This window comes from Papilio machaon, chromosome 27 (genome assembly GCF_912999745.1).
Source record: "Papilio machaon chromosome 27, ilPapMach1.1, whole genome shotgun sequence".
Taxonomy (NCBI): domain Eukaryota; kingdom Metazoa; phylum Arthropoda; class Insecta; order Lepidoptera; family Papilionidae; genus Papilio; species Papilio machaon.
Window position 1 is genome coordinate 1,158,691 of NC_060012.1, and position 27,652 is coordinate 1,186,342.

At 34.7% G+C, this 27,652-nt stretch overlaps 2 protein-coding genes across 3 annotated transcripts in view; one reads left to right on the forward strand and one right to left on the reverse strand.

Moving 5' to 3' along the window:
- The window catches only part of LOC106707446 (ALK tyrosine kinase receptor), a 29,094-nt gene extending 14,407 nt beyond the window's left edge, over positions 1 to 14,687 (forward strand). Inside the window, exons 8-29 of the mRNA XM_045684821.1 lie at positions 422 to 588; positions 812 to 999; positions 1,482 to 1,641; positions 2,329 to 2,476; positions 2,582 to 2,728; positions 3,066 to 3,225; positions 3,532 to 3,711; positions 3,931 to 4,076; positions 4,472 to 4,586; positions 5,422 to 5,520; positions 5,931 to 6,144; positions 6,662 to 6,877; positions 7,730 to 7,897; positions 8,521 to 8,715; positions 9,037 to 9,155; positions 9,258 to 9,364; positions 9,845 to 9,937; positions 11,539 to 11,600; positions 12,790 to 12,884; positions 13,150 to 13,276; positions 13,506 to 13,653; positions 13,909 to 14,687. Coding sequence (XP_045540777.1) covers positions 422 to 588; positions 812 to 999; positions 1,482 to 1,641; positions 2,329 to 2,476; positions 2,582 to 2,728; positions 3,066 to 3,225; positions 3,532 to 3,711; positions 3,931 to 4,076; positions 4,472 to 4,586; positions 5,422 to 5,520; positions 5,931 to 6,144; positions 6,662 to 6,877; positions 7,730 to 7,897; positions 8,521 to 8,715; positions 9,037 to 9,155; positions 9,258 to 9,364; positions 9,845 to 9,937; positions 11,539 to 11,600; positions 12,790 to 12,884; positions 13,150 to 13,276; positions 13,506 to 13,653; positions 13,909 to 14,550 — 3,696 coding nt within the window. The 3' untranslated portion in view covers positions 14,551 to 14,687. The remainder of the gene's footprint in view (positions 1 to 421; positions 589 to 811; positions 1,000 to 1,481; positions 1,642 to 2,328; positions 2,477 to 2,581; positions 2,729 to 3,065; positions 3,226 to 3,531; positions 3,712 to 3,930; positions 4,077 to 4,471; positions 4,587 to 5,421; positions 5,521 to 5,930; positions 6,145 to 6,661; positions 6,878 to 7,729; positions 7,898 to 8,520; positions 8,716 to 9,036; positions 9,156 to 9,257; positions 9,365 to 9,844; positions 9,938 to 11,538; positions 11,601 to 12,789; positions 12,885 to 13,149; positions 13,277 to 13,505; positions 13,654 to 13,908) is intronic.
- A 5,569-nt stretch (positions 14,688 to 20,256) lies between these two features.
- On the reverse strand, positions 20,257 to 26,794 carry LOC106707913 (ADP-ribosylation factor-like protein 13B). Of its 2 annotated transcripts, none has more exons than XM_045684785.1 (7): positions 26,362 to 26,794; positions 24,652 to 24,751; positions 23,679 to 24,282; positions 22,278 to 22,455; positions 21,477 to 21,575; positions 20,955 to 21,072; positions 20,257 to 20,328 (listed from the first exon to the last, which is right to left on the reverse strand). In XM_045684785.1, the coding sequence occupies exons 1-6, from the start codon at positions 26,708 to 26,710 to the stop codon at positions 20,960 to 20,962; spliced, it is 1,443 nt and encodes a 480-aa protein (XP_045540741.1). In that variant the 5' UTR covers positions 26,711 to 26,794; the 3' UTR covers positions 20,257 to 20,328; positions 20,955 to 20,959. The 2 variants fall into 2 exon arrangements, with proteins under 2 accessions (XP_045540741.1, XP_045540739.1); XM_045684783.1 differs by having other exon boundaries at positions 21,477 to 21,617.
- Positions 26,795 to 27,652: the final 858 nt, after the last annotated feature.

A 27,652-nucleotide genomic window follows, 5' to 3' on the forward strand; every position in this document is an offset into this window, starting at 1 on the left:
GATTAGCTCAACGGATCTTGATGAAATTTGACACAGATTTAGAACATAGTCTCGTAAAACACATAGGCTTATTACGTGTTTTTAATTCAGCGCGGATAGAGCCGCGAGCGACAGCTAGTTTTCTTGTAATGTCAATAAATGTGGTCGAAATATGTGTTTTAAAAAATATCACAAGTCCACAATCTTACTAATATTATAAATGCGAAAGTTTAGATGGATGGATGGATAATTTTTAGAAGGTAATTTCAGAACGGTTTAATGGATTTTACTGAAATGGCATAGATGCAGAACATAGTCTGGAAGAACGCATAGATTCCTTTTTAAGTTTTTCTTTTTCATTCCGTACGGACGAAGTCGCGGGCAAAAGTTAGTATTGTTATAAAAAACTGAATATTAACGTAATTAAAATTCTTTCCTACAGATACGTTTCTACTATCAGCAGAATGGTAGGAACTACGGATCTCTCAGTGTCGATGTAGTGGAAATAACCGCAAGAGGCAACATTACGACATCTTTATGGTTCTCTACCAAAGACAAAGGAGAGAACTGGTATAGAGCAGCGATATTCCTACCAAATGTTACCAGAAGGTTAGTGACAATCCTAGATATTTTAAAAAATTGACTGTAAAGAAGTCTATTAAGAACTCGTCAATGTAATTGACATAACAAAAAAAAAACAGAAATCCATAAAAACGCGCAAAAACATCACTACATTGAGTCAGTCGTGTACAAACATATTGTTGTCTCTATTCTATTAAACAAAATGATAAGGATGACAATATCCTTTATAAGTAACAATGTTCTTTTCTAGATACTTCCTTCAGTTCAAGACACGTATGGGAATGCGTATATATTCAGACTCAGCTATTGATGATTTCTCAATGGCACCCGAATGTTTCGGTCTAAACATAGATCCAAAAGAGCTGGGAGATTATAATTATTATGATCCGACATTTGAAGAGAAGACAGATCCACATCCTGATCTCTATGATGTTCCTTGTAAGTTTATTTGTAACGGAGTTCAGTTCGTCATTGAGGTTAACACGTTAACTGCGATACGTGGTCATAATGACCCATGCGCTTTCATATATACTTTTATTTCATTCAATATGTTCTATGGCCATGAATATGTTATGTAAAAAAGAAATAAACATATTTTTTAATTTTAAACTAAACAATTCGCATCAAAATATTCTTAATTCAATTAGACCAAAGCCAAAAAATAAATAAATATTATGCGATCAATTGTCGTTTTTCGGCAGAATATTACTAATATAATAATATTACTAATATAATAAAAGTGAATGTTTGGATGGATGTATGTTTGAAGATACCTTCGGAACAGCTCAACGGATCTCGATGAAATTTGCTATAAATGTAGAACTTACTCTGAAAGAAGTTTTTTTATTACGAGCGGACAAAGTCGCGGGCGACAGCTAGTACTTATACAAAATGAATCAATATATTTTCTTCTTATGCAGACTACCGTTTCACGACTTGCGGTGCGACAGGTAGATACGGTCCGAACCAGACAATGTGTGATGCGGCGTACAACACCACCGGAGTCTCTGTCACGGTCGTATCTGAACCACCGTACCAAGGCATACAGATATGGAAGGTTCCTGCAGAGGGTCTTTATACGTTAGTATCCAATTTTGTATAAATAGCAAGAAACATTTTACTTAACACGTTAAATGCCACTAAGATATTTATGTACAAAAATGATCTCAAAGAAACGGTGGTACTGAACGTATTAAATTAAACTCCTTAGTAACCGAGCAACAAATCAAAGGACATCTTAGATATATAAAAGAAAGTCGTGTTAGTTACACTATGTATAACTCTAGAACGGCTGAATCTATTTGACTGAAAATTGGTGGGCAGGAAGCTTAGAACCAGGAAACGGACATAGGATAATTTTTACCCCGTTTTCTATTTTTTATTCCGCGCGGACGGAGTCGCGGGTAAAAGCTAGTCTAACAATAAAAATTTTGTTTACTCTAGAGTCATGATTGACTGAGAGACTGCTACATAGAAAATTACTGAAATGAGGCCTTTATTACACCATTCATCAGTTGATAAGCAGAATATATAAGTTTACCTTTACTGCAAGAATACTTGGTACTAGTTAACCATTTCCATGTTACGGTGAAGGAAAATATTGTGATATAAACAACATCAAAGATATGAGTGAAGTCAACCCGCACTGAGTGGTTGACTATGACCTAGTCACACCTAACTTAGGGTAGGCTGCTCCCCCTCAGTGAGGATGTATAATAAAGTGATGATTCTCGTGTACTTGTTAATAGTTAACCGTTTCCCCACTAGTATAATAGCTACGGGTGGGTCAGGCGGGCTGGGCTCGGCGTGGGCGGGCGTATCGCACGGCGCTCAGGTGCGGGCAGTGTTTGAGTTACATCATGGAGAGAATATCTATATCCTGGTGGGGCAACCGGGGCTTAATGCTTGTAAGAAGGTGAGTTTAAATTCCATAATGTTCAATAACTACACAAGAACATAGTTGAAATAAACTATTGCTGTTTGAAAAGATCTTTGCTATCTCACTGACTCTTTCTTGCAGACGCTATCGGCGCAGGAGTCTCATGAATGTTCTAGAAGGCAGCCGAATGAGACGCAGCAGATATTCACGAGTAAGACGCATGAAGTGCGCAACACGCAAGTACACGATGGTGGAGGAGGGGGAGGTGGGGCCACGTTCGTCTTTGTGGTGAGTAAATATTATCCCCAATGTCCTCTTTTTGATGTAACAGGCTTATATATATTTAGATTCACCTTGCGGTTGTTTGTACTTTATTCTCCTTCTCTTTCTGACATGTTACAACTGGCACTATTTCTGTTATATGATGCTAAAAAAGGACACCAAATCAACAATTGTGGTTTGTCTTCTTTGATTATAAAACGGACTGAATAAGTTTTCTTTTACATAAGTAATTGGTTTTACAGTCAAGTGATTAACATCTAAATCTCTTTATAAAGTTCTATTCCAGTGAATATTAAACCTTTCTATTTGTAAAGGTCTTAATTAATGTTACATATTCAAATAGATCGACAAAGACGACAAAGCATATCCTCTGTTGATCGCGGGCGGTGGCGGCGGTCTAAGTGTTGGCGTGTTTCATGACGACGGCTCCCAACATGCCAAGGGTCGTACCAATTCCACGCCCGAGTCCGGGTATATGTACGGGCCTCCGGGGAAAACTTCTGGTTAGTATGTGTTTGCGGCGTTCAAATGGTTAACTTTATAGTGTTGTGCAGCAACAAACGAAGTAGTTTTTTGTTCTCTAATGATTTTTACCTATTTAATACGCTTCTGTATTTTATAAAGAGCAAATAAAAATTCGGAGGATCAAATATTGATTTCGGCTTTTATTCCTTTTTGTAAGCTAGCGATTTAAAAGAGATAAAGTGCAGATGCATTGGGTCTTTTTAATTTTTTTTAATCAAAGAATTACACAGATGTTTAGTATCAGTATTTATTAATGTCTTACCAATGTCTATGTGATGGTGTAGGCGCGGGCGGTGGCTGGGTGTCGCGGCTGGGGCCGAGCACGCCGGGGCACGAGGTGGCGCGCGGGGGGGCGCTGCCGGAGGGTGCGGTGGGGGGTCTGGCGTGTGTGGGCGGCGCCCACGGCGGCTTCGGCGGCGGCGGCGGCGGCTGCAGGCGCGGCGGCGGGGGCGGCGGCTGGCTAGGTAAATATATATACATAAACGGATAAGAGCAAGGTAGGTAGTTATTGTTCTCCCACTCCTGGTCTGTTATTATATTCATTATAACAACATTTCTGCTGTACTTGACAATTGTATCGATTTCTTTAAGGTATCAAAGTTGTGACATGTTTTATACCGGTGTATTGACAGTGTAAGCTCATCGTATTGATGAAACATGACAACATAAGTGTAATTGACCAGGTGGTAACACAAACGAGGGCGAGGGTGAGCACGGCGGCGGGGGGTGGTCGTACGTGGACTCAGCGCGCAGTGTCGGCGGCTACACGCGCGTCTCCTCCGCGCCACGCACCGGCCCCGGAGAAGTGATGGTGTTGCCCGCCCCCCACGTGAGTCACTAACTTGCGGTTCTAACCCCCCTGCTGATAAACTATACCTCACTTATATAACACGAATCTTGCAATTGCCTCACTCTTTTAAGCCTATTAATATTCTAAATGTGAAAGTTTATATGAATGGATGGATTTTTGAAACAGAGCCTAGATATAGACAGAACTATGGAAGAACAAATGGGCTACCAATTAGGTTTTTTTTTTAATTCTACGCGGACAGAATCGCTGGCGGCAACTAGTATTATATGAATATCGATGGAGATCTTACAAATTAAATTGTAGAGACATACTCAGTAATTTTAAATACTGTTTGTTTGATATAAGAGCATTTATAAGTTATGTTTCTCGATGAAATTCTTAGGAAATTTCTAATACCAATCTATTGTCCACAGAAATGTGGTTGTGCATATCGCTGCATAGTTCTGAACGAGTACAGGAGCGAGGTCACCTGCTACTGTCCGGTTGATTGGATGTTTGACACAACTGACCCCACCAAATGTATATTATGTAAGTATGACATTTTACAAATCATTTCAAATATCTTGGCAGCTCAAACTGCGCATCTCTCATTAAACCCCACTACATCTATTGTGTACAGCGCAGCGACTCCTAAGATGTTACAAGCCGACATATTTGAAAACCTCTATACAAGAGTGGTAATTCGTAAAATTTCTTCCAGAAAATTGATCAGATTAGTTCTGAAAAAAGGAGTCCTCGTTACAGAAGAGCACCTGTATAATATGTATGGATAGCGAGATGTTTGGCAAGATTTGACAGTAATTACTTATGTACATGTGTCGAATAACCTTTAAAACTACTGTAACGATTTAAAAAAAAATTATACCATCAGATAGATATTTAATTACTGACGAACATAGAAAGAAAGAAGAAAGAAGAAAGAAGAAACATAGGCTATTTTTACTCTTTTTTTTGTTGCAAAAGGTCACCTAAATTCACGAGGCAACCGTTGCCCATATACATCAACAAATTCAGATGCGTTGCCTACCTTTAATCAACGGAGAAGGGACCGCCCAGAAAAAGGATATTTCTACTTCACATGCGTCCCTTCTTCCGTCAAATCCACTTCCCCTTCCCATCCTTTCCTAATAAGAAAAGGGTGGGAAGGGAAAGAGGACTAAAATGAGTTCACCGGCACCACATTCAGCAGACTGTACGCGGAATTGCTTCCACTTGAGGCCTGTCTTCTGTGAGGTCGTGGTATTTCACCGGTCGACCCATTCGTACACTCAACAGATACTGTTGTTACGAGATCTACTGCGGTATTTTTACTCTTATTAAATAATAGTAATACAAAGTGAACTATGTTTAATTTGATCCCTAGTGGTTGAAGAGTGGGACAAACGATGGATGTTAGTAGCTGTAGCGATCGTCGCCATCGCTGCAGTCTTGTGTGGCGTGGTCTTCTTCTGTCTACGTCTCTGTAAGTCATACATTAAAACGCTAACTATATTAAGGATCCCCTCCAACAAATCGGCTTCCCCTTTCCATCCTTTCTTTATAAGAAAAGAATGAGAGGGGGAAGAGGACTAAATTAGGCCTGCGGCACAACGCACACTCGTCAGACGAAACGCGGATTAACTATACCCAGGCCTGTCTTTTGTGACAGATGTTGTTGTTGGGGTCTACAACTGTTAAAACCATTCCCTTTGTAGTTTCGGCATTGTAAGTACTTCTCTTCCATACACTCTATCAGCCGTCATATTTGAATTTTACTTTCTTCACATTTCTAACATTTTTTATCTTTACACAACCCATACTTTCTATGTATACCTTTGTAGCAATACATATAGTTAGGGAAAATTCTTTTATCAGTGAAACTGTTGTGTTTAGACAACAGATATCAGAAGTATAAAGAACAAGAACTCCGTCGCAAGTGTCATGCAGAACAGGACGTACAGTTGCAACGTCTGAGGAACGCTCCGGGAGGTAACGAGCCTCTCTCTATGGCCTTCAACCCTCACTACGGCAGTGAGAGTATTCTACCCAGAGGAGTCGATGTTAGAGGTCTACCGAAGGTCTCTAGGGAGAGCTTAAAGCTTGTCAAGTATGTATCCTATTTGAAGCATTTTACTTGTAAACTCTTGAATTGTTTTGTTTACCGAAAACGATACTTGATTTCTAGTCAGTTTCACTTCTCCGCAGTAATTTAACCCGGCTGACTAAGAAGGGTAATGTTTTTGCGTAATGTATGAAGTTGTATGAATTTGTATGAATTTGAAATTGTTTTTGGAACGAAGTTCCTTATCGCGCGTTGTGAAAGGGGGCTAGACGGAAAAAAATCTTACGAAAAGTTGTCACGACACTTTTTGCTATAGTATGTTACGACGAATGAGCGCTACTTCACCATGGCAACGCCGTGACAATATATAACGAAAATTTATAGAAATAAAATGTACTTCTTGTGAAGACTTAAGTTTTTTATTCATAGAATAAACATTGGTTCCTTCACTAATGAATACCTATAGAAAGGAACTTCGTTCCATCCGGGTGTCCCTTGACACCTCTCAAGTTTTTTTTTGTTTGAGAGTTATAAGCTTACTTATCTAGTATATTTATTGCAGAGCATTAGGTCAGGGTGCATTTGGAGAAGTATACCAAGGTCTGTACCGACATCGTACTGGAGACACAGTGGAAATGCCAGTCGCTGTCAAAACTTTACCAGAATTGTCAACCGGACAAGCGGAGAGCGATTTCCTGATGGAAGCTGCGATCATGGCCAAGTTCAACCATCCTAATGTTGTACATCTGATCGGTGTATGCTTTGATAGACATCCGAGGTGAGAAATATATCAAACTAGCTTTTACCCGCGACTTCGTCCGCGCGGAATAAAAAATAGAAAACGGGGTAAAAATGATCCTATGTCCGTTTCCTGGTTCTAAGCTACCTGCCCACCAATTTTCAGTCAAATCGATTCAGCCGTTCTTGAGTTATAAATAGTGTAACTAACACGACTTTCTGACTATATATATAGATGTAAGCAAAAACATTTAGTTTTTTTGAGGACACGAACTTTCTCTTACGTTATCAGAACATGCTATCAAAGTTTCAAGTCTATCCATTGGTCCAGTGTTTACACCAGTGATTGTCAAACTTATTTCTTTCACCGCCCCCTTTGAACATCAATTATATTTCAGAGCCCCCTAATTTTTATTCAGCCCTAAAACTTAAAAACCACAATTTCATTACTTTAATTAATTTCAATGCCCCCCATTTTTTGGGCCTCTTATCGCCCCCTCCTAGGTTTCAAACGCTTCCAAGGGGGCGTTATCGCCCACTTTGGGAAACACTTGTTTAGATGATGAGTATACGTTGATTTTCATTTATATAAAAAAGATTTTAAAAATCAAAGAAAGACTAAATTATTATAAAAACTTATATTTAGAGCACTGATTAGACAAACTTACACTAATTTGTACTAATATTAGAAAGAAGATTTGTTTGTTTGTTTGAATTGGCTCATAAACTAATGAACCCATTTGAAAATTTCTTACATTGTCGTGAAACTTCATTATCTAAGGGTGACATAGGCTATATTTTTAACAAGATTTTTTTTTAATTCCGCGCAGACGATATCGCGGACTACTGCTAGTTTTAATAACTTAAACTATAGTAATTTGTTTTCCAACAGATTTATAGTCCTAGAGTTACTCGCGGGTGGAGATTTGAAGAACTTCTTACGAGAGAGTCGTCCGAAGCCGGAGCGGGCGAGTGCACTCACAATGAAGGATCTCATTTTATGTTCTTTGGATGTATGCAAAGGTTCCCGGTATTTGGAAAGCTTGAGGTTCATACACAGGTGAGTTTTCTCAACACTTAAAGCCCTTCATAACGCAAAGTAAATTTTCGAAACCCGTCGATTTAAATCACTTAGGGGGCGTTCATAAAATACGTGAGATGTTTAAGGGGGGTCGAATCAAATCTCACCTAATCTAACATTGGAGGGTGGGGGGGTCTCGGCAAATATCACGTAATTTTTTTTCTGAATGAAGCAAAAAAAATATACTATTTTGGTCCATTTAATCCAGATTGTACATGCTTAAATAAAAACACGAAGAAAGACGAAATAATAATCTAACGCGTTTAGTAAGAAACAAACATTTTGAAAAATTTCACGTGGGATTGGGGGTTGGGGGTGGTGGTTGAATAAAATCTCACGACATCTAACCAAGGGGGGGGAGGATTTGAAATTTCAAAAAAACACCTCACGTAATTTATGAACGCCTCGTTACGAAATACAATGTAGAGGTTAACAGCGCGTCGCCGACATTTTATTCTTTTGTTGCCATCACTAGTCTCTTGCCTGTTTGTTAGTAAATTTAGATGATTCTAATATTAGTTGACCTATAATGTTACCAGTTGCAATAATTATTTTCTAATAATAATTAATAAATACATATTAAAGGTCATTTGTATCACCAGGGACATTGCAGCACGTAACTGCCTGTTAACATCCCGGGGTCCAGGTCGCGTTGTCAAGATAGCGGACTTCGGAATGGCTCGCGACGTGTACCGCGCTGAATATTATAAGAAAGGTGGCAAAGCTATGCTACCGATAAAATGGATGCCACCTGAAGCGTATATTGATGGAGTTTTTACTATTAAAACCGATGTCTGGTATGTAGAAATTAACTTCTACTAGCTCATTGATCCTCAAACTTTTGTTCGTGTAGACCGATTTCAAATTTGTAATAGTTTCATTGAACTCTTGCTGTATATCGCCTTCAACTTGTGAACCTTAAATTTTTTCCGTCATCGAAGGCCGGGTGTTTCTCGAAACTCACGAATCTTTTGCCAAAGACAAGACATTTTGTGTTCCTCGAGAACAATGAGTGTGGTAGTAGGTCTAGAGAAGTTATAAAGCACTTTGTACTATACTTCACTAAATAATACATGGTCTTTTCTTGTCGATGTAATTCTGGACACCTGTTTCTGCAGGTCGTTCGGTGTACTGCTGTGGGAGGTGTTCTCTCTGGGCATGATGCCGTACACAGGGTGTACCAACAGAGAGGTCATGGAGATGGTTTCTGGTGGTGGAAGACTGGAGAAACCTTATGGTAAGTTAGCATTTCTAACCGCAGACTTTCGTGCAACTTCTATTAATAAATATTGCTGTATCCATTTTGTGAAATGTTGACGATATGGATTCCATCTTTTAGGATGTCCACAAGAGATTTACCGACTAATGTGTGAATGTTGGAACCCAAATCCTGAAGAGAGACCAGCTTTTGCGCAGATGTTTGATAGACTGCAGCGGTTTTTACAAGTAAGGAAAAAAAAACTTGAGAGGTGTCAAGGGACACCCGGATGGAACGAAGTTTCTTTCAATTAATTACTGAAGGAACCAATGTTTATTCTATGAATAAAAAACTTAAGTCTTCACAAGAAGTACATTTTATTTCTATGAATTTTCGTTATATATTGTCACGTCGTTGCCATGGTGAAGTAGCGCTCATTCGTTAACATACTTACTATAGCAAAAAGTGTCGTGACAACTTTTCGTAAGAATTTTTTCCGTCTAGCCCCCTTTCACAACGCGCGATAAGGAACTTCGTTCCAAAAACTTTTTACTTACTAATATTATTAGTACATTGATTCATTTGATAAATTTGTTACATGAAAGAGAAGAAAGATATAATTTAAGTAGAGAGAGAAACACTGTTAATAGAATTTACAAAATAAGTTTATGAATAACTCTTAAGCTATGTAATTTTGTAACTCTATAATTGTCGTTATATTGGTTCAGGATCCAGAAATAGTGAGCGCACCTTTACCAGTACTTCGCTCTCTGCTGCTCCCGCCCGCAGACGTTCAAGTGAACGACGACAGCGCCTCACAGGTAAACACTGCGGTCAGATGCCGAAACAACCACAATATTGACATCTCTGTCATTATCATTGATAAAAACAGAGATGGCAATGTACAGTCGTTTCGATAGTGCTTACAGTTACTACATACGGGCGTTATACTAAAAATATTCATGGTAATTTTCAGTAGATTTGTTTTTGATACTGGCAACATTTTTATAAAGCTGTTAATTTTAATATTTCAAATAAAGAACGCTGAAGTATTGTTACATTGAAACAATATTTGGTAACACGTTAGTTCTCCAACTTTTTGTTTTGTGCGAAGTTTTTGTGACTTTTATAAGGACATTTTTTAATATTTTTAGATTAACGCCTTCAATAATCATGTAAAATATATTTTTTTTGAAAAAGAATATTTTAATAGAAAAAACCTTTAATAAAGATATTTAAACTTCCCCAATAATAAAGAAAACGATTATAAAGGAAAATACTAATTTAATAACAGCGTTTTTTCTTTTTTTTTTGAAAATGTTTTCGCTCTGGCTACTAGAAGCAAGTAACTGGGTTCTTTTTAATTAAAAAAAATCTAAATTATCGATGTTAGATCCGTGAATTTAAAGTACCGTGCTTGCGAGTGCGCATGAATTACTACTATATCTTTTATATTTTTTTTCATATTTTTTTCTAACTACCCTCTCCTTGAATGAGAAACGCGTAGAGAATTAGAAAACCCCTGTAGTTAGTGAGAGATTCATTGGAATGTCATGAAAAAAATTCATTCATTCGCATGGAGTGACACATATTGTATAAAACATTAAAACAATACATCATCCATACATTCGCTTGCAATTATACATTTCAAAGAATCTCACATTTATACCAAAATACTTCAAAATTTTGAGTGTACTTGCCTAGTAGCTATAGCGAGAATCTACCTGTATCTTTCGTTTACCTTTGTCCCTTTACATGGGTTTTGTAAAAAAAAAACAACTGTCAACGTCAATGAAATTTAATTTTTGACAAGTGAGATATTTTACAAAGCTCATCGTTATAATGCACGTTTAGTTAATAAGTGGAATGGCTCGGAGAGATCGCTTAAAAAAATTAAAAATACCAAAGACGTGTCCATGGTCTTTTAGTCATGTGACTAACTAAATATTGACCGCTTGCCTCCTAATAAAATGCATTGATGTAGGCAATTACGTACTTTAAAATGTCAAAAATATTTTTTTAAAAGGGCAAAGTAAATTATAATAGAGGCAAGGTCATTCAAAATGTCAGAATCTGAGTCAAAACGTATTCATGCTAATTAATAAAAACTACAATTTTGTTTGAGTTGCTATTTGTAACTAAAACTTATTATAAAACAACAAACCAAAGTCCAAAAGAGTTGTAAGCAGCACCGGCAAATCTAAAAATGATCAAGCTATTAATAGCTAGGTTAAAAAACGACCATGCCATAAAAAGCTCGGATAAAAGACGACTAGGCTATGAATAGCTGGGCTAAAAGATGACCAGGCTAAAAAAGCTTGGCTAAAAGACGATCAGGCTAAAAGTAGCTCGGCTAAAAGACCATGTAGCGATCTCCCTTGCCGGGCGCGGGGCGCCGGTGTGACGTGTGTGGTGTTGGCAGCGCTCTGCGGCCGCCGACTACCTGGTGCCCAAGCCGCCGCTGGACGCGCCTTCCGACCCCAGGTAACCACTAACGACCATTTTGAACCGGATATTCCTTAAGACATGCAATTTTTCAGTAGAGCTGTTTTAGTTTACGTGACAAACTGTTGGGTAAAGACTATACTCCTTTCGAAAATGCGAAAAAAAAATTTTGAATTAACTTTATCGAGTTAAGTAAAACTTGTTGTAGAAAATAATTTTCAAACGTTATTATAGAGAATAAAAGTTCGTCTAAACTGCAATTATATTCAGAAAGCACACTTTAAAAGTTTTTCATTGATATCCTGGTTCAAAATGGCCGTCCAACCTATGTTTTCTACCTTGTTTTATTTTAAATATCAATTATGTAATTATTTTGTGCACATAGTTATAACGTCATGGTAATTTTGTAGCTGTTATAAACTGGTCACACTGAAATGTCATTGTGAATTGTACTGTCACCTGTATATAATGTAAAAGAATGCAAAGACTTATATGTACCATCACCTTTTATTTTGAAATTTGACTAGAAAAAATGGTTTTCTAAACTTCCTCATAACAACTGTTTTTAGAAGTTAATATTAAAGATTGCAAAGAAATTTTACAAAAGGAACAATTCTTTTAATAAAATCTAAAATTGATTGAAATTATTAACATTTATTTATTTGATAAAATAATCTTGAATAGTAAATTTAACCTCTTAAAAAACTAAGCAAAAGTGATAAGATATATATTTGTATGGACATAATACGACAATTTTTTTGGATATCCAAGATACATAGCAACTTGGGAAAAGTGGGGAAATTTAGATTTCAATAAATAACCTCAAAATTACCATTGTTTAGTAACAAACCATTAACATGCATGTTTAGCGAACCCATACCGATACATCTTTAAATTTTTAAATCCTAAAAACTATTAAAGATCTAACCTAAAAAAGTATGTAAATGAAAAAAAACGAAGAAAATAAAGTAGACCAATTTTATAGACATTGTATTGCCTGCAAATAGCTAATGAAGCGAGATAAAAAAGAACCAATTTAGTAGCTTTTGAGCGAGCATAAAATTATAGCAAAATTTGCATGATTTTATTTTCTTTTCAACCACAATTGGCATCTTTCTAAATCTGAGTAAATGATTCGTCGCTTAATTGCTGGTAGTAAATGAAATATTACACTGGCAACATTGAGAACTGTGGACAGGGAGGACGGTTTATTGACGAATTGTTGTAGCACAACGGAACCGCTGACGCCTCATAGCAAACAGCCGACGGCAGCGCCGGACCAGCCAGAAATGGAGGATTCACAATATCTACCTCTTCTGAAAGGTATGATTGTGGATCAAAAAAAAACCTTTTAAATTTCAAGTCCACTTCATGTCAAAAATTATAAAAATAGATCCAGATTATTCCACATTGTAAAAAGAGAAGAAGTTTAAAAGATTTTAACAATTCTTAAAAAATAAGACAGCAAAGATTTAACGAAAATTTATGACCACGTAAATTTCAATAAAACTCAATAATTACATATATTTTTGTAAAAATTCTAAAATTGACTAACCAACCTATTAATAAATGAACTACCAATGTATAGCATCACAAGAATATGGCAACATTCCAACGGCGTCTCGGAGCGGCGGTCGTCGCGGCGACGGCTGCCCTGCTTCCGGCGCAGAGACGCGGACAAACACAAAGTTTCTGCCGTCTAATTCTACTGACAGGTAAAACATTAGCCAAGAGTTAATTGATTTTTTATATTATGAAGTTACATACGAGCATCTGCTATACGTCCTCCACCAAATGCTCTTCCCCTACCCACCATTTCCTTATAAGAAAAGGGTAGGATAGGAACTTGGACTAAAATTATCCGTCCAGCGACTTCAATTTGACTAATCTATAAAGTTATAACTTAATTGAATAACATTAGAATACATGTTTGTTTTTTTATAGATTATTGAGCTCGATCGAAGGTACATCAATGGACGATGACAGCGCGTCGGAAGTAGACGACAAGCCCGTCATCTGGGAGACGTCCTTCACCGAGCCGAGGCCCACTAACTCTGTGGACCTCAAACCGAACGCCGACACTGGACCCGCCGTGAGTTACCTTGCCAATATAGAAAATATATATCAAATGGAAATGTTTCGTTCGCTTCATAAATTTGTGTACTTAAGACCAATTCAAACCTCTTTCCTTTTGTAAACATCTTCTCCTATGTCTTTTAAAGGTAGCATCTACTACCTGTAGGTAACTTGCAATCTTACAATTAATTGCAGATGTCTATAGTCTATAGGCAGCGGACACTAGCCATTAATTAAGGCCGTTTGTAATATAAAATATTATTTTCCATAGGTTGATAAGCTGATAAGTATAACACCAACGTCACCGAAACCACCTGAAAACGCACTATCTTTAGCGATAGAGGCTAATGTAAAAGAAAAGAACAACAAAAACAATTTATCAATAGAAAAGAAAACGGCACCGGTCGCTTCTCCCGACCCGCCTCGGATTAATGCATGGCCAAGCAAAGAACCACCGAAGTTGGTTCCAAAACCGAAACCACTCTGTCTAGATGCTGCACAATTGGAACAGAATCTGAACGAGTTAAAGAAAAACAGCGGATCTGTAAATTTAACAACCATGAACATACTACCTTCATATATAAATGTTGTAACTCCTAATAAATTATCCGAATCAAAAACAATACAAATTGATCCCAAGAAGGCTATAATACACGATCTACCGAAAGAATCCGAACATAAAGAGGAGAAATGCAAATTAAAACAATCCAGTTCAGCAGCCAGTTTATTGAATGGTCCCATGACAGATGTGCCATATGCTGACAGTGACAATGCGTCATCGAGTTCGGGAAGTAATGGTGTAAAAAAGAAAAACAAAAACTACGGAGAAGTAAAAATTGGTAACGGAAAGAATATAACGAAACAGGGTAGCAACGGCGGTGAATTTGTCGGTGAAACGGAAATCAGTTGTTAAAACCGATATTAATCGTATCTGTCAGTATTTGGTTGTGGTGTTTTTCATGGCGCTGCCGTCGGACAAATGTGACGTTTACATTTTTTAAATTTAGAAAAATAAAAAAATAGAGTTACTTATGTCGGTTGTAAATAATTTCGGACGTAATAATTCGATGTAAGTATTAAATAATATGGATTCATGTGAGTAGTTGTTTATTTCGAGATTTGTATTTATGTCGATGAAGTTGTACAAAAATGTTTTTATTGTTGTAAAAAAAAATTTAATGATATTTATTTTATAAAAAAATAAAGAAACGGCTTCGTGAAACGCTTTTAGGAAAAAAACATAGTCGTTTTGTCTTTGCTCAATTTGCTCAATGGTTTGCAAAAACACGTTATTTTTAAATTTGATTGTTTACATTGAAATTGTATAATTTGTTAACTAATACATTTTCAGATTTATATTTATTTATTTTATTGACGGTGTTATAAAATTTACGACCCTATGTCATAATAATTAAACAAACAAACGCACATTGGTTAGTTAATCCGCTTTTAGATTATCTCAAAAAAAAAAATTAAGACGAATGAACGAATTATGGCAATATTATATTTTTATTTCTATACCAGAGATGTTTTCACGGAACTGTGTTACCGTGGGTTTCCATTGTCAAATCATTAAGAAATGTAATTTTATCTCATTTTTTTTCAGATGACAAAGATATTAATACGTTTTTATATGAATGTTTCGACCATGAAAATCCACTTTTATATTGTCTTTAGAAACTGATTGTTTATGGATGTTTTTTTTAATGGTAAAAATGACCATAATTATGCCTGTCATGTCACCCTAAACATATTAAATGAGTGTCGCCTAGCACGAATATTGTTGAGAACTTTTTCGTAACGTCATCGACGTTTGTAAAGTACACCAACAGATCTCATAAATATTTTGATTTTAATATAATTCGACGCCCTCATCGAATAATCCCGTAATAGGAAAAATCAAAATTTTCAGAAGCAAAAAACCGCATTTCTTCAAGAATCTTTTAGATACCAAAACAAATCTAATTTTTATAGCTACCTAATATAATATAGCTAGCTAATATATGAATGAAAATTAAATACAATTTAATTTTCATTCATATATTCCGGGCGTATTCTGTGCTATGAAGGAAAAAATTATAATACCGGAAATAAAAAAAAATCTGATTCAATAATGACTTTTTATCTCCGTAGTTAACATTAAGAAAAATATAAAAAAAAATCACAACGTGTAATAGGACCTTTAGATGCCGAATTCGATGGAAAAGCAAAAACCCGATAAGAGGATTGCATTACAGGATTATTCGATGGGGGCGTCGAATTTGTCGATGTCGTTACGAAGGCGCGCATCGAAGTATATTTGTGTTAAGTTCTCTGAACGAAATTTATCGACGTCAATTCGTCAAACTGGAATGTTAAATTATTACCTCAAAAGTCAGATTTGAAATTCTGAAACTATGTAAATTTTGATATCTTTGATTTTGTTTTTTGTATGAATTCGAATAATATCATTTTCAAATATAAAATATCAATTAAACTTCTATATGTATCTCCAAAATTAATTTTATTTCTATATATTCTAGAATCTTAGATAACGTAGTAAATGCTTCAGATGTTTGTAAATAAATGATGTAGTGATTTGTGTAATTCCGCCCTTAAAAGTTAAACAAATAATCGTAACCACAAGAATGAAATACAATTATGTGAAATGTAGTTGAATTATTTAAAATTTCATGAGACATAATTATATTCTAACAAAAACGACTACAGTTACATATTTATCTTATGTCGGTTAATCCGGCACCGACTAGTTTCGAAACCATCGAGGGCCCTTCTTGGAGGATCAGTAAAAGACGGGCGGAGACCTCGTAATAATCCTACTCACCCTAACATAGGGCCTCCGATGAGTTCAACTAATCGGTGCCGAATCAACCGACACAGGAGAGATAGTTGAGTTTAGCCATTTTTGTATTTAGTAGTCGTATTTGTACTGCAATGTAACAAAGTTTTTTAACCTGTTGATTTATTCGTTTCCAAGTATTATTAAAGTTATTTAAACCCTATTATGTTTTAGAAATTTTTGAGTACCTGCGACGAAAAATTGAAAATTTATTGCAAAAGATAATAGTAACTATTATATATAGTTTTATTATATATATGTATACATAAATGTGTAATCACATTGAGATGCTTTAATTACAGAATAAGATAGAGTAAGGAAAACTATGAAAGTTTTTTTTTGTCTCTCGTAGTGCCAAATGTTTGTTATGTTTTTGCCTCCAAAGATTGCATTTAAAAATGTTTTGTGAATGTGTATTGAAATGACAGGGTATCATGATTTTTATAATTTTCGATATTTAATTAGAAAAGAGTTTATTGCATGTTACCGTGGGATTCCGATACCAAAATTCCCGTTTAAAACATATTATTATCTGTTTTGTCAATAAAGAGAGGGATGACAGTATGTTTTGTACAGAGATTCTGGTCTCAGAAACCAACGGTAAGTAAAGAACTTGTTGGATACAATATATATCGCATTGTAATCTTTGCCAAAAAATAACTGTTGCCGCAAAAATTTATTTCAGCAACTCTATGGTCTTTGACGTTAGTTTTGGCGCGAAATACTGATTATTTTGTCTATGATATGCTTTTTTGAATAAGCATTTACACCGTATACGACATAGGGAACTATTACGATGGCTTTGAATTGCTTATATAATTACGTTGTAAATTTGACAATGTTCCTTTAATATAACATTACAATTTATTTACGCTGAGTAGCCGTATTGTAAATATTTTTAATTCAGAACGATATTTTTTTTAATTAGATCAAAATTATTTATTTTAACGATAAAGATATCTTTAAAAAATATGTTGGAAATAAATTAGGAACGTAATTTTTTTTTCTAAAATTTGTCGATCTATAAAATCTGATTTGTTGAATAACGTTTTACTGTCACTTCTGTAAAATGTCAAAACATTGCTCAATTTAGAACAATTGTTTTAATTAGATTGAACAATTTTTTTTATTAATTTTAATTTAATGAAAGTAAAAAAATATGGAATCGTGGTTGTGACTTATAATTAACACGGGCGAAAAACACAAGAAAGTTCCTTCCGTAGGCGAGTGACGCTGAAATGTTATTCTTCCTTTATTTTCTCTATTTGTAAGTCGGGTAATGGGTTTAGAACAACGAAAATATACGATGAGACCTCTTTGTTTGAAAATATGGTAATTATTTTAATTTTCGTACTGGCAATTCAATAAAAGCGTTGACATTTTAATTTTGACAACAATGTCCGGTAGCTGTCAAACGAGTTTCTGGTGATGATTTTTATTGTGAGTGTGAACGATGTGTTGAATTTAAATTTTATTTTAAAAGTCCAGATAGAGTGACATTGGCAATAAAACTTATTCGAAACAAGTCATCTAAAATAAACGGGCTCATATTTTAAATTGACTTGTTTTTTGACATTTTTTTTTTCACTGTCATTGTTACTCTGGACACGTCCCCGGAAATTCGTTATATTACCGGACATTACCTAAATATTACGCTGTAAAGATATATTTTATAATCCATAAATAATTATGAACAAAAAAAAATATGTAAAAATCGTATAATTAATAACAAATATGTAATTGATATTTAAAAATAAAGTCATTAATGTACTTTGACTTGTTTCATTTATAAAAAAAAAACTTTAACAGCGGTAGACGTCAGCAACATGTTGCACAAATGGGCCTCGCTCACTGCAATACTACGACCACAGAGAAGACGGTTCATCTGATGAGTGATCTCTTCCCATCCCTTTTCTTATAATAAAAAGAATGAAAGTGGATTTGATGAAGGATGATGCGTCCTTCATAGGAAGGGGAAACATTCTTTCTGTGTCTCCTCTCCCATCGATTAAAGGTAGAAAAATCTGCAATTGCAGATGACTACGGGCAGCACTCATTTCGTTATTGCGTCGAGGGGTGCAAATATATTATAATTAATATTCAGTCGCTCTAAAAAACTTATGTAGGGGATAGTAAAATAAAACATAATTATTTGAATAATTTTAATAAATTTATTTAATCGTATATAAAATACAAAACTAAACAATTCTAGTTAATATTATAATCTATGGTCTAAATAATTTCACTAACTTAATAAAATTCAAATAATTTACAAGTTAGTGAAACTTTTTAAACTAATATTTATATTTTCATCTCTATAGTGATTACTTGAAAAAGTATGTTAAAGTTACCAATTGGGTATTTTTCATTTTGAAAACACTTAAAAAAAACATATCTTAGTCTCATATTTTCTTAAAAAATAAATCACATCGAATAAAATATATTTATTCCTCTTGTAATAGTGTTGCTATCTTAATTTTTTCTACCATTTTAGTAATCCTTTATACAATATTTTTTTAGAATCAATACAAAAAAATAGCAGTTTAATTTTTAATCGAAAATTACCTTTCCTACTTAAAACGAAAAATGTTCTTTAAAACTTGTTATTTTTATAATTTTGTAGAAAAATTAACAATTTCCAAGATGAAGGGGATCTTATGTCAAAAAAAACGTTATATTTGAAATAAAGAAAATTACTTGTGCACACATACAACAGTAAATTTTATATATCTATTTTAAAATTATATATTTTAGTACGATAATGACTCATTAGAAAATAAAGTTAATGAAATCACTGTAATTTAATGACAAATATATTCAAAGTATTATTCTATAAATATTTTTGTATATATAATTAATACATAACTATGTACCCTGTTAAGATATAAATCCAATAACAAAAAATATTTTCACTTAATGTTTTTTCTTTACTTTTTAATTAAATCTCAAATCTATAATACGACAAACTGCCACACAATCATTTAATAGAAACCTACTAAAGATAACCCTTAATATTTTCGCATTGTAATATTTAAATACGATGAAAATGAGAAATTAGAGCAAACCCATCTACACAATTATCTTTATATATAAAATTCTCGTGTCACAATGTTATTATATGTATTTTTCATACCTCTATTAAGTATTTTAACTGCGCGCGGACGGAGTCGCGGGCGACAGCTAGTTTTATAAAAGTTTAATCACAGAGTTATTAAAAAACAGATTTAAACACTAAAACGTTCTAAAATAAATAAATACATCTTACTAATATTATAAATGTGAATGTTTTGATGGACGTATGTTTCAATGTATCTCCGGAACAGCTCAACGAATCTTGATGAAATTTGGCACAGATAAAACATAGTTTGGAAAAACAAATAGGCTACTTAAGTTTTTTTTATGCCGCGCGGACAGAGTCACGGGCGACGGCTAGTTAACAAAAAATGACATTGTCAGCTAGTGACATGTGTAAATATAATTTCTCATTTCCATTCAATTCGACTAATCGACTCTCTTTACGTGGGATCGATTAAAACTACTAAATGTGATAAATTCTGTGGATCTCTTTTTATCTCTAGATACCCTCATTTTCGTAAAAGACAAATACATAAGTAAATCTTTAACTGCCTTCAATCAGTAAAATTCCGCCACAAAAACTACCAATTTCCAATTTTTTCAATATGGCAACATATTTTAAACATTTTAGTAAAAATTACGATTTTGTAAGTTGGTATTATATACGACTAATGTATTTTAAATATATAAAGGTATGAATTAGAAAAAAAATCTTATAATTTTAGAGTGAATAACATATAATTCTGTTTTTTTCTTCTCTTATTGCAACACTGGCATCTGTCAAATAACATTTTAAAAATCAAATCCTTATTTGTGTTAGAAAGTACTTTGAATAGACTAGTTTAGGGTTCGTTAAGACAGACCTGGCGGTGAGCAGAACAAATTATCGCAAATTCAGCTTTGTATTATTGAAACACGGTTTAATTTTACTTCACACATCTTTCTATCAAGAGTAATCATATAAAAAGACGTGGAAAATTAAATTAAACCTAGTTTCAAAAGACATAAAGCTCTTAATTGCGATAAAATATACTCCGCGTTCCCGTATTGTATATACGGACTTTTATTGTGTTAAATTTATTGCTTGCATTGCTGTAAAATGTCATGTTTTCAATGGACATGTCAATTAATTTGTCGTTGATATAATTTATAGTATCCGAAATCTAGAAGAAAAAGTCAGCAAATCTAATATATAAAATTCTCGTGTCACAGTTTTCGTTGCCATACTCCTTCGAAACGGCTTGACCGATTCTCATGAAATTTTGTGAGCATATTCAGTAGGTCTGAGAATCGACCAACATTTATTTTTCATAAACCCCCCCCCCCCATGTAGTTTTTTTAACTGCGTGCGGACGGAGTCGCGGGCGACAGCTAGTAAACTATAAATATAATAAAAAACTTACCATATTCAGTTAGTTATCGTAGGTTGCTGGAAATCACCTTTATCGAGATGTCTTTGAGACTTCGGTTCATAGACCATAGCTGACATTCTTTCAGGACTTGTCTTGTTACGTTGCATATCTATAGGAATTCAATATTAAGACATAATCAAGTTTAAAAAAAAATAAGCTGCGATCTTAAACACAAACGCTATTCACTTTAGTCCATTGATAAATTCTAGAAAGATACATTTTTGTATTAATTTAAATAAAAAGGTTTAAATAATAAATAAGGTGTAAAGAGTGGCTGTAAATTTTCCCATTACTAAGTAAAGCTGTTCAAATAAAAAACAATTAACTTCTATTAAATTTTTTTTTAAAATAAAAGTTTGACATCTTGCTATTAACTTCGATATTTCGACGAATTAAGGTGACTGTTAACTAGTTTATCATATTATAATGTAAAAAGGTTCGTTTGAAAACTAAAATTATTAACTGCGTCTATCTTATCACTGTAATATTTATAAAATCGCTGTTTAGACTCACATCTGAGACTGAGCCGTCTTTTATGCTGTGAGCAGATCTCCAGCTGACGACGCACCAGTTGAGAAGCGGAGGCGGGTCTAGCACTTAGTGGTAATGTCGCTGAAGTCAATATATCTGATGATGCAGTTTTCACTTGACCTTCTATGATACATACAAATTGACATACATGTAGGTAAATTCTTACTAATATTATAAATATAAATGCGAAAGTAACTCTGAATGTCTCGCTTTCACACCAAAAATACTAAACCGATTTAAATTTTTTGTACACAGATTGTCTAGAGCAGGGATCCTCAAACTATTTTGGACAAGTGACCCCCCTTTTCCAAATTAAACCGTTACCACAGACCTTTATGGCCAAATTACCTACTTTTAAGATTAATTATTATAAATATTATTATTTTTTATTCTGACTTAGGTCAATAGAAGAAGACAGAGTGAGAGTTAGCAACGTTTTAAGTTCAATATAGACCCCTTTGGGTATCCCTGGTCTAGAGCCTGAGAAAGGACATAGGCTACATTTTAATACAAAAAAAGGGTTGTTAAGGGTTGAAATTAAAAAATGAAGTTGTATACTAAAAGAAGCTGTGGTACTTATGTGATAAAAATGTGTTTTAGTGTGTTCGTATATTTGAAACTTAAGACTTTTAAAATAATATGCAATTTGTCTACATTTAGGATCGGAACAACGTCTTATACTACTATCAGAATTTATTTTAAAAACAAACAAAGTGTTAAATTCGACAATATTGTTACTATATAAAACAAATACAATTGTTATCGAATAAAAATAATACCTACCTCTCTCAGTGAGCACAATCTCTCTATGCATCTGCGACAGTTCCACATCTTTGACAAAAACTCGATGTTTGAGACCTGAGTCCCAAGTTTTATTATCACCCGAGTATTTTAAGATCATGTCTTCTTTGATGTCGTCCTCTTGGATTGATGAATTCTTTGATACAGTACTTTGACTGGCCTATTGATAAACTGGTCTTAGAATTTAATTTACAATCTTAACTAATCTTACTAATATTATAAATGCATCATCAACATCAGCTCACTATACGTCCCCACTGAGGGGCTCGGAGCCTACCCCAAGTTAGGGGTGACTAGACCATATTAAACCACGCTGGCCAAGTGCGGGTTGACTTCACACATATAATTGAATTTCATCTCAGATATGTGCAGGCAGCATCACTATGTTTTCCTTCACGTAAGAACATCGGATAAATGTACATGTGTAAATCGAAAATCGAAAAACACATTGGTACATGGCGGGATTCGAACCCAGGACCTGCAGATTGCAAGTCAAATGCTTAACCCCTGAGCCAACGACGCTCATTATAAATGCGTTAGAAGGGATTCCAAGAACGGAGGATCTCAATGATATTTTACATAAATACAGCATAGTCTGGAAGAACACATAGCATAGGCTAATAATTTGTTTTTTTAATTCCGCCCGGAAGAAGTCGCGATCCAAAGCTTACTAACTTGCACATTACTAATCGATAATATTTTTGAATTTTGGTCGGATTACGAAGGTACTTTATGAAAAGGTTACTTTACCTAAATAAATATTAAAAAAATTTAATCATGACTTTATCAACATAGAAAGCAACGTTTAAAAAGTGGTATAGATGTCTTAAAAATATGGTGATCGGTTCGCTCAGTGAAATACCACGACCACACAGAAGACAGGCTTGAAGTGGAAGTAATTCCGCGTTTCGTCTGATGAGTGCGGTGACGGAGGCCTAGTATTACTCCTCTTTTCCTACCCACCCTTTTCTTAAAAGGAAAGGATGGGAAGGGGAGGTGGATTTGGTGGAGGAGATGCATAGGAAGGTTAAATGTTCTCTTTTTGTGCGTCTCCTCCTTCGTCAATTGAGGGTAGACAACGCATCTGCAATTGCGAATGTCTATGGGCAGTCGTCGCTTCGCCATTTCGGCGAATATATGTGGCCGCTTGCTCGTTTGCCACCTTGTAATATAAAATAAAATCTATAAGTTGTATTTGCATACCTTATATCGTGATAAGTACAACACAGTGTACATCTTAAATTTCCATTGCTGAAACATCTACTGAGAGAATATTGTTATCTTTATCTTTTTCAAAAAGAATGATAAAGACGACAAATTAGTATGTTTTGTAATGATGTTTCGTCAATAGAAACTTAAACAGTTGTCTAATGTTCCACTAACCTTGATTTTATTTGTCGTCGGACTCGAATGCGGCCTATTCTTGAAATCAAACGGCTGCGATCCAGCGCTCTTCTTCCGGACAATCGGAGATAGTTTTCTAAATTCATTTCTAGGCTCCAATTCTATCCGGACAGTCTCGTTTACCGTACTATTACTGCTACGTCCAAACAACGGTGATAATTTCGGTTTACCACTAGTATCCGTATCTTCGACACTCTCTACAGTGATTGTTGTGTCCAAACTATTGGGTTTAATTCCAATAGGTTTAACTATAATCACACCTTTTTCTAGATCTTTCTCTCTATCTACTCTATGTGGATCAAAATTAGGGTTTTCAAAACCTGTTTGTGTACCCACATCATCACTTTCAGCTGTAAACGTCTGTGAAGTTCGATTGGCAGCCCTATTTAATAATCGTTTACGTCTCTCTAAGTCAGCGTGTATGTCTGTTTGTACACGTAAATTAATATCACCGTATCTACGGACTATATAATTTAACAGCCAATGATAGCCTTTGCGTAAACCGGGATCAATTTTCGGCTTCTTAGATTTGGTTTCTGTTGGATACGCTGTATAAGATTCAACTAATGTTGGACATCTGTACCTAACAAATTATTTAATAATTAGACTACAAACGCTAAAAAATTAATATATTACTAATATTATAAATGCGAATGCTTAAATGGATGTTTGTTTAAAGGTATCTCCGGAACGACTCAACGGATCTTGGTGAAATTTCGCACAGATGTAGAACACAGTCTGAAAGAACACATAGGCTACTTATTAATTATTTTTTTGCTGAAATGACAAAGATGTTTTGCGTTGTTTTAATAATTTCATTGTGACTGGAGAATTATTGACTGAAGTCTGAACATTGTGGTATCATTTTATAACACTGAGGGAAAGTTCAAAGAAGTCAGTTGTTTTGTTTATTAACAAATAGTGTTAGTATCACGAGATAAATATCACATACTTGTTGACCAGTGGTTCAATGTTGAGCTTCTCAACAACATCGATGTCGTCAAGCGCACCATCCTTGTCCTGTTTATTAGCCAGCACAAGCACTGGCTTACCTGATGGTAAACAGAAAAAAGATGGATGAAAAAATAGGTTTTTTTTAAATATCATAAAGTGGCAAACGAGCAGGCGGCCACTGCACATAGACACCCGCAATTCTAGAAACGTTGCCTACCTTAAATCGAGAGAAGACGCACAGAAAAACTATATATCCTCTTGCTAAATGTCCCCTCTCCGCATCAAATCCACTTCCTCTTCCCATCCTTTCCTTATAAGAAAAGGGTGGAAAGGGAACGTGGACTAAAATTAGGACTCCGACACCACACTCATCAGACGACACTCGGAATTATTCCACTTCACGCCTGTCTTCTGTGTGGTCGTGGTATTTCACCGGTCAAGGCCAATTCGTGCACCCAACAAATATTGTTGTTGCGGGATCTACCACTGTTAAAACACACTATGCCTTTACGCGAATGATAAATAAAATACAGAAAAAGTGGTTTTATATAATTTTGTTAGCTATATTCCGACAACATTGTTGACGAAGTTTATGTTGACCTGCTACAAAATGTATGACAACTGTGGATTAAGACATGAAGACATGATTTGGATCCATCAGAGAAATGTGAACATATCTTTGGTGGATCCTTTTGAAGACTTGTCATGACTTTTCTTTAAGTCATCTGTCTGTTTTGAGTCATTTTGGATTGTCCGTATTTTACAGACATCGTTATTTCTGTTGTTTAAAAGATCGACTTGAATGGCAATATGTTTTATGTAAATGTCTTTCGCTCTTTGAAAATCACAGGGTGTGGATTATGCCAATTTTTTTTAACCAGGCTTTAAAGTAGGGTGCGGTTGGGCTTCGGTTGGCCGCCCAGGGATTGGACAGTTGTACAGAAAAAGAGCGCTACAGGTCTGCGAATTTCAGTATTACATAACCCTTTTAACCCCAAAAAAACCTCGAGGCCGCCGTAGAAATCTCGCCCAGAGCGCTAGCTATTATAAAATTAATGACTTGCAGATCAGTTCACACATGGTGTGCGATAAAAATTATCGAAATGGCTCGCAGGTCAGCTCTGCGACTTGCAGGCTAGCTCGCGGCTCATCAGCTCACAAAGTTTTAGTACATCGCGGTGAGTCGTCGGTACCAATTTAGTTATTGAGCCGCAGCTCTACGGTTCTAGCATATGTGTGCTTCTGTGTAGTCCTTCTGACTACTATTGGCACACAATTCAGAAATATTGAATACGATAAAAACACGTAGTACGTACTAAGACCGTAGTTTTGACAAAAAAAAAAAATATTAATTTTACTATCTTAATAAGCGTAGCGTAAATAAACAGTGTAATAATTGATTTACCCCACCAAGTTGAACTTGATAAGGTTTTAATTAAAAACATGCTCGAGTTCGTAACGCGATATTAGTGGCCAGTAATATAGCCATATAAAACCTAAGTTACGACTTAAAAACTGTTTTTAAAGGAGCTAAAATTGTTTGGTTTAAAATGTCTACCTCAATACGGAAAATACAGAGAAAGATAATAATTAATAATATATGAAATAATATCCTTGTTTGAGGGTACTTTCATATTTATTTTACCACTATCATGTCATTTGTACAAAGCATCAATTTTCTATAGTCTATTTAATAAATTATTTATACCTGATATTCGGTCATGTGATAAAACTTCTTCGAGAACAGCTTTGCATTCGTCCAAGCGTTGAAAATCACTTGAGTCAATAACAAAAATGATTCCATGCACTTCGCTGTAATATTGACTCCATATTTGACGAAATTGCGGCCCGCCGCCTAAATCGTAGATAGTCACGGGTGTATCTTTATGTATTAGATTAACAGCTTTAAAACCAACCGTAGGCAAAACTTTATCATCTTTTTCTCCAGCCAAATTATTCACTGTCTTAGTTTTACCCGCGTTGTCTAAACCGATTAGTATTAAAACTATATGACGACGTAATCTACGTCGTCGAAATATAGCCCAACAATTACCCATTACAACACTATATTTAATACACTATAATATCAATTAAAATTATATTTGACACAAATCCAATTCAAGACTTTAAATTTGTCGCCAGATGCCATTTGTAAACATTTATATTTTTTCTGTTGACACAACGGTTACCAATAGCGATCGAGTTCGATGTGACCAGTATTAAAACGTAATAAACCTTATTTTTAATTATTTGTTAACCTTTTTTGTTTTAAAATATTATTTTCATATATTTTATTATACCTATGTTATTACTGAGTGCTTTGCATAATTTATAGATGTAATTATTTTGGATCAGAAAACTAATAATACCTAAATTGAGTAACTATTTTTGAAAATATGAATAATACAATTTGAACTGTGATATATATATAACGAACTCTTTTCATTAACAAACAATCAATCTATATATATAAAAGAAAGTCGTGTTAGTTACACTATTTATAACTCAAAATCGGCTGAATGGATTTGACTGAAAATTGGTGGGCAGGTAGCTTAGAACCAGGAAACGGACATAGGATAATTTTTACCCCGTTTTCTTTTTTTATTCCGCGCGGACGGAGTCGCGGGTAAAAGCTAGTTCTTCATAAAAATCTTATAATTACCACTGATATTAATAATTATCAAGCAAAATGAATATCAGTGGCATTGAAAATTACCCTAATTTTATATTTATTGTTAATCTTTTCACAATGTCAAATTCAAGGCTACAGATGTTTCTTTTCACGTAATGAAAAGGTCACAGGTGGGCTGAAAATCCACGTATCTGTATTAATAATCTATATTTTTCACCGTATATAATTTATTGGATGAAATTAATTCTTTATTAACATAATTTTTTCAAATTACGTTAAAAATAAAACAAGGAAATAAAATACAATAGGATATTTATTTTGGAAAATAAAATTAGCAATAAATAAAGGTAGAATTTTAATCATATAT

Coding starts and splice junctions, on each gene's coding strand:
- LOC106707913 (XM_045684783.1), bottom strand. CDS start 26,710: ATGGGTAATTGTTGGGCTATATTTCGACGACGTAGATTACGTCGTCAT. Junction 24,752..26,361: donor ATCACATGACCGAATATCAG/GTATAAATAATT, acceptor GTTTACCATCAG/GTAAGCCAGTGCTTGTGCTG. Junction 21,073..21,476: donor AAGACGGCTCAGTCTCAGAT/GTGAGTCTAAAC, acceptor GAATTCCTATAG/ATATGCAACGTAACAAGACA.